A 13,104-nucleotide genomic window follows, 5' to 3' on the forward strand; every position below is an offset into this window, starting at 1 on the left:
AGGACAAAATTCAGCTCTCCAGTTCACTGGGAGAGGTCTTGGCCAACTCGCTTAACTGCTCCAAGCCTCAGTTTCCTCATTTGCATAACAGAATTAATAATAGTACCTAATGCATGAGTTTGCTGGGGGGACTAAATGAAAATAATTCATGCAAAGTTCTTATTATAGCACCTCATTCAATAGCAGTCATTGTGACTGTCGACTAGTTAGTCTACATATCTCAAGTCATTTTGTGGATGAAATATTGCCCAGTGAAGAAGATATTAAAACAAGCTTCTTGCAAAATAGTAATGTTTTCTATATTTGTGAATTAAAAACATTTGCACATGAGCCCCCAATCTTGGGGTTTGTTCATATGAAACAACCCCACAGAGAATAGGTCAAGCCTACTTAAAATTAGGTCTAAGAGTCATCCCCAAGAGAATTTCTTTTGTTACTCAGCTGTGGCCTCTATCTCCAGCCAACACAACAAGCAAATTCACCACCCTCCCCCTGTCTATGTGGAACATGACTCCCAGGGATGTGGACCTTCCTGGCAATGTGGGGCGGAAACCCTAGAATGAGCTGAGACTCAGCATCAAGGGATTGAGAAAACCTTCTCGACCAAAAGGGGGAAGAGTGAAATGAGACAAAATAAAGTGTCGGTGGCTGAGAGATTCCAAACAGAGTCAAGAGGTTATCCTGGAGGTTATTCTTACACATTAAATAGATATCACCTTGTTAGTCAAGATATAATGGAGAGGCTGGAGGGAACTGCCTGAAAATGCAGAGCTGTGTTCCAGTAGTCATGTTTCTTGAAGATGATTGTATAATGATATAGCTGTCACAATGTGACTGTTTGATTGTGAAAACGTTGTGTCTGATGCTCCTTTTATCTACCTTATTAACAGATGAGTAAAGCATATGGAATAAAAATGAATAGGGGAAACAAATGTTAAAATAAATTTAGATTGAAGTGCTAGTGATCAATGAAAGGGAGGGGTAAGGGGCATATGGTATGTATGAATTTTTTTCTGTTTTCTTTTTATTTCTTTTTCTGAATAAAAACATTTGCAGGAATAGCAATTGCTTGCTAATGACTTCTTGGAGAGGGGACTGACATACCGGCTTTCTCTTAGCAAGTTGAGAAGGTCATCTCTAAAGGTGTCCCTGTTCTTCTCCAGGATCCCGCGAACATCATAGTGTACCTGGTTTTAAAAAATAAGAGAAGGTAGAGTTGGTCAAAAGGAACTCCTTTAAAAGCCAGACCCATGAGAAGCTATCACTTCAATACATTTATAAGAAGATGCAAATGTTCCAAGAAATGATCATGATGATGAATATGCAACTATGTGATGATGTTGTGAATTACTAATTATGTATGTAGCATGGAATGATCAAAAGTTAAGAATGTTTGCATTTGGTGTTTTTTGGTATTTAAAAAAAAATTTTTAATTAAAAAAAATTTATAATGGGCTACTGAAATAACTATTTTTCTAATATTAAATGGTCAAATTTTTGCTAAGTATCTTAATAAGAAGTCACCTCTCCAGCGTAGTGTTTCACTCCAAAATTGTTGATCGCAACTCTGGGCTTCACATAAAAGTGGTTGTTCTAATAAAAAAACAAAAATAAGCAGCTTATTTCACTCACTGAATTCCACTGATTTCTGGAGAAAACTAAATACAACAGACAGGGGAAACCATCTCAAAGCTCACCAGGTATCAGCATTTTAGGACACAACAAATATGATGCACTTTATCAAAAGCATGTAACTTTTGACTGTGCCACTACAGTAGGTTAAATACTCTAAATTCTCTACTCATAAACTAAACCTGGACATATTGTGACAAGTGGCCCAAATCCAACCTTGTGGCTTCTTTCAGTCAAGTACTAGCAACAGGAGAAGCGCTTTGGTTTGAGAAAAAGAGTTCAATGTGGCAGCAGAGTGGGCCATCAGTACAGACATATCTTGTATGTCATCTTAATGCACAGATTTGTTATTGAGACGTAATTAGAGATCAGCGGGTTTTGACATACAGCATGTTGATTGTGTAACTTCTCCAATAAGGTGTTGTCTGTGGCTTGAGGGAAATGACTTTCTTCATTGATAAGGGCTAGGAGGCCAAGTTTCTAGAAAAGGAAAACCAGGTTGAATGAATTAAAAGCTGACTACACGTTTTTACACATTGTTTCCTACACATTCTCAAGTAAATAGTTAAAAAAAAAAATGCACGGTAATTTCCTGGATTGAAAAATTTTGAATGGCACACTATAAGGAACCCAATGAATTTAAATTCCTTATGAGTTAAAAAAAGAATTGAACAAACTACAATTTTGCAGACTAAACTTGAAAACCACTATTAGCACTGGCAATAGTTAAAATGCCAAGTTAAAATCTAAGTGAAGCTGATTCGTACACTGTTAATTCTAAAATATTGAGTTCAATGAGACAATGGGTTTGAAGCAGCCAAGTATCTAAATTCAACATTGGATATTAACATGCATGCTTCCAAATGGTCTATTGTGTTCTAAATATTCATATCTTTGAGGTGCGTGTTCACACAAGCTATTTTGTTCCCATAAATATGAATCAGCACAGCTGGACCTGGGACTAACCATTCAACAATGCCTTACCTTCTCAATCAGGTCTAAGCATTCTCCATTGTCTATCCAGTCAATATCTTCCCACACTAATCCTTCTCTGCAGAAAGATTACAAAGGGACAAGTCAAATGAAAACATGCCTCAAAAGTATCTAATTTGGTGGTTGATGTTCATAAAAATTACAAAATGGAATTCTATGAAGGTTTACCTGCTATATTCTAGCTGTTCCAAAGAAAAAATATGCTTGTTGAAATATTCCTGAAGTTTCTCATTTGCATAGTTTATATTGAACTGTTCAAAGTGATTGACCTACGGGAGGGGAAAAAAAAAACATTCAGCACAAATTTTTTAAGGACCTCGCTATTACATATAAAGCTGCAGAAAAGGCAAAAACAAAATCCAGAGATGGTATGAGGGTTTGCTTCAGGCCAGCTGTTTAGGAGCAGCTAACAAATGCAGAGAAACCCATTCACATGCCCTGTCCTTCCGAAGCTTACCTCGAAGTTTTCAAACCCGAAGATGTCAAGAATGCCAATGGATTTAAAGTCATCACTGCCTTTGATCCTGCTGTTGATCTTCTTAATCACCCACTCGAAGCATCGTGCGTAAAGTGCCATGGCCAGGGAGTCTCGGCTGTCAACTGCCTGTGGGCAATGGACTCACTGCAGACCCTGCGACCGCCACTCCCCTAACCCCCCCACTCCCCCCACCCCCCGGCAGGCAGGTCCATCCCTGCCCCCTGGGGAGACACACGCCCTAAACCGGTGCCACCCAAGTGCACCCAATGGTAAGTCAGTCAAAACCATCTGGGAAACTACAGAGGTGTAAAGAAAGGATCAAGTGGAGCTAACTTATTTACTTTACTGGAAGACTCGCCATAGGCTTCCAAACTCAACTTTACACGTCGAGTTACACGAAAGAAAGAATTTGAACTGATATATACAGGTAACATCTTCTATCCAGTTTAAAACAGTAACTAAGACTTGAGTTTTCCCAGTATTATCATCTTCTCGATTTTCTTTGTACCTATGAAATTTTTGTGTGATATGATGAGCATTTTTACTTCTCTGATCACAAAACAGATATTAGAAGGAGTAGCACATATAAATTGGCTCAATGCAGTAGCAAAGACAAAAATAAATAATACACCACACTTAACAATACCACTTATTCCTATTATTATAGCTAATGTTGATTAAGTGCTTGCTCGGTAGACAGAAGGCACTTAGTATATGTTTAATTTTAGCCCTCATAAGAACCCTATGAATTAGGTATGATGATTATCCTTGTCTTACAGAGGAAGAAACTGAGGCACAGTGACTTACTTTCCTATGAATAAACACAAGGAAGTAGGAAGTGAATGGGTCTGGACCCAAACCCAGGCAATCTGCTTCAGACCTCATCCTCTCAAACCATGCCACACTCTCTCGGAGAAAGCTATTCATCAACCATTCCCCCCGATACTGGATCTCTTCTATATTTTGATCATAAACCAAACTCATTTGAACAACGTGCTGTAGTTACATACTCGAAGCAAAGTCACGGATCTGAAAACTCAGGAGCGTCTTTCACGACGGGTGTTTATAGCAAAGTGCATGTACCTGCTGAACACTGAGAGGCGTGAGAATCTCTTCCCCCCTGAGGATCATGGATCTCTGGGTCAGTGCATCTGTGAGCTGTGCTGGGTCCAGCCCGAGTAACTCTGCAGACCTGCCCAAAGCTGGCAAAAGAAGAACAAGGCAAATGTGGACTCAGCCCCCAAGAAGGAACAGACTAGTGGACCCCAAATGGATTCACGGAAACACCTTAAAGCAGAGAATGCTCCTGAATCCATTCAGGCAGAACACACATCTTGTTGGTAAATTATTCACTTTTTTTAGTGAATCCCAGGTTAGTAGCAGAGAATCTGGCACTTGAACAAAATATTGTCTAGCAACCCTGTGGAGGTACCCAAGACCCTTTCAGGCATTTGGAGGTCAAAACTACTTTATTTCATAACACTAAGATATTAATGTTTTTCTTCTCTCACCAGAATTTCATGGAGTTTTTCAGAGGCTACGGGACATGTGCTATCTCAACAAACTGAATGCAGAACTGACAGGAGAATCCAGCTGTCTTCGACTATACCAGACAATAAAAAAATTGGCAAAAAATGTAAAGCAATGTCACTCTTCTTGCTGATTTTTTGTTTTAGAAAATAGACAGTTTGATAGTAGAAATATGAAATATATTTTAACATGCAATGGAATTACTATTGCTATTTTTAAATGGTTAATATTTTTTAACTATGTCAGTTTCAATTTCAAATACATTAAATACCAATAGCTGTAGCCTACATAAGCCAAAGCTCTTTGCAGTTCTCTGGGATTTTTAGGAATATTAAGAGGTCCTGAGACTAAAATAAAAAATTAAATACACAAATCACTCCAGGAAAATGACAAACAATATAGCTGCAGGTCTAGAAACTCACTGAATCTGGATTAACAGATCTCTAGGGTACTTTATGGATGAGAAGCTGGTGGCGTTGGTGGGGAGGGGAACTTGGCTCCAAGGAAAGAGCTTCTGGCAGAGCTGGGCTGTGACCTGGCTGGCTGGCAACTCTGGTTTTATCCATCACACCGGGTCACCACTCAATTGAGGGGTGGTGCCTGGGACCAATAGATCTCTCGGGACATGAGAGCTTCCCTGCTAAAATCTGCAACAACTTGGGCAACTCAGGACAGTTGGCTGTCTTTTTTCTTAGTAACAATGAGAACATAGCCACACCAATTTTCAAACACCCTGACCCTTTACTAACTGACACTTCGCGTCAGGTATAGTTCACGTTCTGTAGCTCTCCATTCCAGAGGTCAGAAAACTTTTCTGGTAAAGGGCTAGACAGTAAATATTTTAGGTTTTGCAGGCCCACACAGTGTCTGCACAACTACTCAAAAACTCCACAGTTGTAGTATGAAAGCAACCACAGATAATCCGTAAAGGAAAGAGTGTGTCCCGATAAACTTTATTTAGAAAAATGGGTGGTTGGATTCTACAAAGGTTCCAGGCACTAGGGTAACTTTCCAGAAACCTACGCCCTCCAGATGGGTCCCTGGACCAGATAAATCATGAAATGCAGAGGGCCCAGACTCTCCAGAACATCAACTAGTTCCATCCCCATATCCCATATTATCGACAAAAGCCCCTCCCAACATGAAAAGGTGAGAATGGGCATAACTCAAATACCCCTAAAAGTGGGAGAAAAATCAAAGGTGATGGGGGAGTTATACAGAGAAAGTTGGGTTTAACAAGTGAGTATGACTGCTAATCATTATACTAGTATTTCTCTAAGTCTCCAGTATCTTAGAGCAGCTAGAAATAAAAACTTTAAATTGTGAAATTGTGACCCATACCAAACTCTGATATCTGCTCCACAACTAACTGTTGTGATGTGCTTTGAAATTTATTGCTTTTTTGAATACGTTACTTTTCACAAAAAAAGGAAAACAAGTCAATTGTGCTGATAAATGCACAGCCGTATAATGATATTGTGAACCACTGATTGTACACAGTGGATGATTACATGGTTTGTAAATATAATATATATCCATAAAAATTTAAAAAGGGGGGGGGGGCGGTTGGCCCATGGGCCATAGTTTGCCAAGCCCCTGCTCTGGTCTTTTAGTAGCAGCTCTCCACAGCCCCACAGCTACAGTACACAGTAATAAAGGTTGCTGTGGATACAGCAGCAAAGATGATCCAAACTCATTTCATTAACAAGCACTACAGGTCCTTCATAAAATTATAATGAAATCACTTTTCTTTTTTTTAGCATAATTAAAGAACATAAATCAAGGTCTCATTTATTTTACTAATGCCTGAGTTAAGAATGATTAAGGGTGTAAACCTAACATTCAATGGTCTCAACTGCCTTTTAGTATTTAAAGTTTCCTAGAAGGTAAAAAAGCCTTTGGAGGCAAGAAGAAAAGAAGAGAAAGGCACAACCTTACCTGTTTTGAAAGAAACCTGCGCCCCACCAGCAGTGATAAATTCTATGTTCCCAAGATGTAATATACCAGCAAGCAATCTCAAAACTTCCCGAACTTCTTCCTTGCTGAACTCCATCACTTCCATTGCCATCTAGAAGAAAATAAATGCATTTCGTGTTTTTTTTATGTTGCTTTTTTACATGGAAGAAAAAGAAAAATTCTCACTACTTAAAATTATTAGCTATTGTGCTAGAGACAAGAACACAAGATATAGATAAGTAGCCACTTCCCTTTAAAAGATACAGTTTACACAGGTACAAGTAAAAGAAAGAGAGATATTAAGAAAGAATTGTAGAGTGCTTGGAGATAACCCCTGAATGAAATTAAAATAAATATGTGTATTATGGACAAGTCTCTTACTTCTATCTCGAAAGAATGGGATTTGAGGAGTCAGAGTAAAAGATGGATGATAAAGAAATATTTTTATTTCTAGGTATAAATAGATAAAGGGATATTTATCATTTTCTTTACACACACACATAATAATGCTGGAGGATGGAAAACAAAGTAATATTTTACAAGACTCCAGCAGTGTCAAACTTCTGGACCTTGTCTCAATGGCTAAATACAACAGGGACCCAAACGGATGGATTAAAATTCTCCAACAGGAGAGTCTTTTACTCCTTTTATAAGAGATACTGATAGAAAATCTAAATATATTTGGGTCTGTTTTCCCTAGACATTTATGATGTCTCCATTTTTAATTTCTCCACAAGATTTGTAAGGTGTTATCTTGGCCCATGTGCCTTTCCTCTAATTAATAAAAGGAAGTTAACACAATGCTTTACAAGAAAAACAAAAAGAAACAGGCACCTACACAAGCTCTGTGACCAACGACAAGTACCTAAGTAACTCAAGCCAGGTGTTTCTGAATCATAGCTAAGGTCTGCTCATTTTCTATTGTGATTAATAGCCACATTCTTAAAAGGAAAAAGCTAAAAACAAAAGGCAAAACACAAAGCCCAAGGACTGAATCATTGGCACCACTGATGAAAACGACCTACAAAGAAAACCTGGTCCATAATCATAAAAATGAGCATAGATGCTTGGAGGAAAAAAACATACACAGTTTTGAAGTAATAGACAGCATAAAAGGAAACGACTAAAAAGGTTTAATTTCTTTATATAGGAAAAACAATAAAGGTAGGGAAGAGGCAAATGACAGGGAAACATTGAAGTAAGAAATCAGAGGGGAAGGACTGAGAGCAACACTGAAACAAAAGAACAAAAATAGGCACATCCCATAGGATTTCCCCAATGATGTGAAAACTAAAGCAAATTTGAGATCACTTGTATTAAATTAGCAAAAAATGTCTGAATGTTAAACTTAAAATTTGATGGAATGAACATTTATACACTGGCTGACAACACTAATACACTAATTTGACAACAAATTAGTACAAGTGCTTTGGAGAACAAGATGGGGTAGCATTGAGCTAAACCACATATGTACCTAATCTTATTTTACTATCTGTAGAAATGAAGGTTCATAGAGGCTAAATAACTTTCTCTAAGTTGCAAAACCAAGATTCAATGGCAGGCCACCTAGCCCAAAGTCTAGAAACTATTATCCAACAACTCTACAGATTTCTAAAGACAGAAAAGGCAAAAAAGAATCTTCAGTGTAATCTCCAACAACTTCTACTAGAATTTATGCCACACAAGAGCCAACAACAGAGAAGAAAGGCTCTATCTGTAAAGCATTCACTGAAGTTTTACCTTAAGAACATTTTCAGAGAGAAAAAAAAAAAGGACCGATCCTACAAAGAGATAAGGCAAATAAAGTAAATAAATCTGCTAGAATATTGCGTTGGTTTTAAATGAAATCATGAACATTATGTAGAAATACAATTGTATTGATGATAGATTTAAGTAAAGAATACCAAATTATATTTTTTGTGTCTGCAACTATTAAAGAAATCTGGATATATAGGAAGGTTGTGAAGAAAATTGGCAAAACTAAACACAGTTGCTCTGTATTATGCTCTCTTGTGGTTTTCAATGCTGCTGACAGTATTTTTACAATAAAGCATGGGACCATCGAGGAGTGAATGGATAAACAAACTGCTGTATATTCAGTGGACTCACACAAAAAAGAAATTAATAGTGATACAGGCAATGCAGGTGAGTGAAAGAAGCTAGAACAGATGAGTATCTACTGTACGATTCCACTTCCATGAAATTCTAGAAAAGGCAAATCGATTCTCTAAGTTTACAGAAAGCAGATCAATGGTTTCCTAGAGCCAGGTGTAGAATGGCAGGGACATAAAAGAACTTCTGGGGTGATGGGAATGTCCTTTATCTTGATTATGGTTAAATAGTGCATCAATTAAAAGCTCATCAAAATATACACTTAAAATGGTAGCATTTTATCAAGTGAATATTCTATCTCTATAACATCAGTTACAAAAGATGGAAAGATCAGGAATCATTTAATCGAAGGTGGAATAACTAGCAGATTATGTGGACAAACAGAAATTGAAGCAAAGAATATGAAATAGTATGACTCAAGAACTTATAAAATTTTTTAATAGTCCTATGATAAACGAATTATTCAAATTTAAAGATATTTATCAGTGAGTTATTCTAAAAGCTAAAAACAAACAAATATGGTTAAGAAACAGTTTCCTTTCTCTAGACTTTTGAAATAGTGTAAGAGACCAAAGCAGACATCAGGAAAAGTATTACTGAGCAACTACCCTGTGCCCCAGGAAATATATTGCAAAAGTCAGTATTTTTCCTTTCTCTGATTAAAGTTTTCCTCATATACTATTTAAGACTAATTCATAAAAACGTTCTTGGCCAATCTTAGAATGACCACACAAATCTTCATTAAAACCTGGACTTTATATAATGTTAAAATGAAATAAGATCCTTAAAAATAAGTTTATAGAGGAAAAAAATCTTAAACTATCAAATGAAATATTATCAAAATATTCTCCCTAAAAAATCTTAAGTAAAGTTCCCTAAAATACACAAAAGTTTGTATATGAAGATATGAAAACAAGCAACAAAATTAGGGTGCTTACTACATGAATCAATTTGTGACTTTGTTTCAAGTCTAACTCCAAGTAAGTGGATTAATTAGTCAGGAGTGGGGTGCTAAGTGGTAATTGCATTAATCCTGCCATGGCTAATTTAATGACTGCAACCAATTATCACCAGCACTGAGGGCGTGGGTGCAAAAACCACCAGCTGGAGCCTCCCATTTATTTTGTCTTTCTTACTGCTCCTACTGACAAGTCTTTTTAGTAAGCACTCTCCGCCCATTTGGCAAGAATAACCCCTTTAAAGCTTATTATAATTATTTTATTTTCTCAACCACATGGCTCAAGACTGGAAACAGTGGAGAAACTCCCAGGGTAGCTCAGAAACGCCAAACAGCAATTTAATTATAAACTGGCTCAAAATGTTATGAAACTTTTCAATAAACATTAATTAGGCATGTAAAGAATAGGCATTTGTGAAGGTGTGTTCGGCAGAATGGGATGTCTGTTATTACGACAAATATATGTGATATAGTCCTGTGCTGGTTTGAAACTTTTTGTTCCCCAGAAAAGCCATGTTCCTTAATCCTCATTCAATATTGTTCATGGGGATCTTTTTGATTAAGTGGTTTCCATGGAGATGTGACCCACTCAACTGTGGGTGTGATCTTCTGATTAAGTGGTTTCCATGGAGATGTGACCCACTCAACTGTGGGTGTGATCTTTTGATTAAGTGGTTTCCATGGAGATGTGTCTCTACCCACTCCAGGTGGAGTTGCTTATTGGAGCCCTTTAAGATGCAACCATTTTAGAGAGCCGACAGAGCCCACATAAGCCCAGATGTTCTGAGAAAGAGAAAGAAAATGCTCCCGGGCAACTGTTTGAAATGGGAAGCCAAAGGCCCATGTTGATGCCAGCCACATGCCTTCCCAGCTGACAGAGGTATTTCGGACTCACTGGCCTTTCTTGAGCCAAGATATCTTTCTATGGGTGCCTTAGTTTGGATATTTTAATAGCCTCAGAACTGGGAACTTGCAATTTAATAAATTCTCTTTTTAAAAGCCATTCTGTTTTTGGTATATTGCATTCTAGCAGCTTTAGCAAACCTAAACAAGTCCCAATCATCAAGGACAAGAAAGAAGCTAAGATCATCACAGTAGAAACAAAACAGGGAAGAGCACAGATTTAAGGTATTCTGCAGCCCAAAGGTGCACGGAGTGTCCACTGAGGGTGTTGGGCAGCTGACCATGGGGCAAGGAGCCACCATCAGAAAACAGAGAGAGATTCTCTGCTGAATCTCATACAATGGGTACAACTAAAATGGTGACAGGGGAAGCTATTCTGGACACAGAGTAAGTGCTAAGTAATAAGTAATTTGATATTAACATATTATACAATGTAAGTGCTGTTAGGTTTAGATATATTATGTAATGTAGGTTATGTAACAATAATATAAAATTGACTTCGACGCCCAGTTTTTCAAAATGAAAGGGACTGATATTTCCAAGTTTGGCAAAATTGAAGTACAAAGTCAGTCCTTCAAATCCTAACAAAATGTGCCTCCCAATGAATGAATTTGTACGTACATACACGAGCACAGGCCACTAAAAACCCACAGGTACACCCAGGGGAGTCTCTGTGTTCAGGAAGAGGGCCAAGCACCTACAGCTTAATTCCGGTCTGGACCCAGGCCAGGCGAGTTGTAAATTATCAATCTTTCTGGAGTGAGAGAATGATTCACACTCATCAGAGACTCTCGTTTCCTATCACACTGCTTCAGTCACCATCCAGGAGGCTCAAATGCTAGCAACAAAATAAATTAGTCAATACTAGTGACTTGAAACAGACCTTTTCATTCCAATTTATAGTGCAACTTGGAAGCTTGCACTGAAAAGATGGCTGTATAATTTAGCGAAGCTCACTGCCTCTGGTCCAGGAGAAACCAGGTCTTTCCTAAAACTGCTCAGACTACCTTGCAGGTACTTACATTGGTAGTTGTGACCCATGATAAAATTTAAAGGTATAGTCTAGAACTCTCAATGAACAAATTCTCAGGGAAATAAGGAGCAAAACTCCTCAAACATCCCATGCTATAGTACACTGACATTAGAACTGATAAAAGGAAAAATGATATTTGTGTAGCTAAAAAACATGACATTTTCAAACATAATTCATAGAAAAACTTCTCTCCATTAACATTTCAAATTCTACAAATAAATTATCCTTGAACCCCAACTGAAATGGTCTCTTCCCTTCCTTTAATCCTGCAACCTCTGGGAACAGGTTTGTGGACACAGAGTAAGAAAATATAAATTTCAATGGTATTTGATTTAGGAAGGAAATTTTAAGACACATTACATAAAACCCTGTGGTGTATTCTTCCTCCAGCTCTTTCCCAGGGGTTTTAGCTGTTCACCTGCTGTTTGTCCAAGGTCTAGTATAAAATCAACCTCAGCCAGAAGAGTTACCGTCTCCCCATAGCTCCTGGGTAGAGTGCTGCACGAGGGAGTAAAATGGGCTGGCTGATGTTGATACTGACACATTTCTAATGATTGTATTTCTACATTATATATAATCATAACATATGCAATCATAACAGTCAATATGTTCATTGTAAAAATATTATACTTTAGGGAGAAAGATAAAGAATAAAATACAATCTTCCTATAATTCTGCCACACAAGATACTACTTTTCAGCATCTTTCTGTTCCAATCTTTTTTCTGCATGTATAATTATGTTAATTATATTATATATCATGAAATATAAAAAAAATTTATTTTAAAAGAAAAAAAAATACGATGATTACAAAGCAGTGCATTCTGCCCGCCTCACTTCTTATATAATAAGAAGTTGGTAATGTTTTCCATATACTAAGTATACTTGGGTATTTTTTTTCCTTCCCTTTGCTGCAACAGATCTTATTGTATGGATAGAATATATGTTATTTAAACCATTCTCCAATTCTTGATATTCTTGGGTTTCGGGGAAGATAATCTTATTGCTTATAGAAAAGAATATCTTCCCCCTTCCTTTAGGGAAAATAAAATCTGCACTTTTTTTTTTTTTTTTTTTTACTGCATTGCTCAGAACTCCAGAACAAGATTAAATAATAGCAAAAATGTCATGTTCCTGACTCTAACAAACATCAGCTAAGGTCTCACTGATGTTCTGAGTGGGCCAACAAATAACTAATTGCACTTAAATGTTTAAGGATCTATAAGTAGACTATAAATATGTTCTCTACATTTATAACAATTTCATGTATACCTTTTCCTTCCTTACTAGATGATAATGCTTTAGTCACAAGACTAAATTTCAAATGCCAAAATATATTATTTTAATTACAACAAATTAAAAAAACAAACTAACCAACAATCAATGAAAATGGGCCAAGCTCCAAAAGTTTATTTGTAGTTAACTAAATGAATAAAAATTCCGAATGGGATAACAGAGTAACTTTCTCCGGTGTTCCCAGGGAAAGAGAATTCCCCACAGTCAGGCACAC

At 37.2% G+C, this 13,104-nt stretch overlaps 1 protein-coding gene across 1 annotated transcript in view; it reads right to left on the reverse strand.

Annotated features, from left to right (window-relative positions):
• MYO10 (myosin X) overlaps window positions 1–13,104 on the reverse strand; it is a 232,699-nt gene that overhangs the window by 80,743 nt on the left and 138,852 nt on the right. Inside the window, exons 10-17 of the mRNA XM_077116886.1 lie at window positions 6,572–6,701; window positions 4,187–4,305; window positions 3,083–3,229; window positions 2,794–2,894; window positions 2,617–2,683; window positions 2,020–2,112; window positions 1,525–1,593; window positions 1,105–1,187 (exon numbers count right to left, since the gene is read on the reverse strand). Coding sequence (XP_076973001.1) covers window positions 1,105–1,187; window positions 1,525–1,593; window positions 2,020–2,112; window positions 2,617–2,683; window positions 2,794–2,894; window positions 3,083–3,229; window positions 4,187–4,305; window positions 6,572–6,701 — 809 coding nt within the window. The remainder of the gene's footprint in view (window positions 1–1,104; window positions 1,188–1,524; window positions 1,594–2,019; window positions 2,113–2,616; window positions 2,684–2,793; window positions 2,895–3,082; window positions 3,230–4,186; window positions 4,306–6,571; window positions 6,702–13,104) is intronic.

Source organism: Tamandua tetradactyla, chromosome 9 (genome assembly GCF_023851605.1).
Source record: "Tamandua tetradactyla isolate mTamTet1 chromosome 9, mTamTet1.pri, whole genome shotgun sequence".
Lineage (NCBI taxonomy): Eukaryota > Metazoa > Chordata > Mammalia > Pilosa > Myrmecophagidae > Tamandua > Tamandua tetradactyla.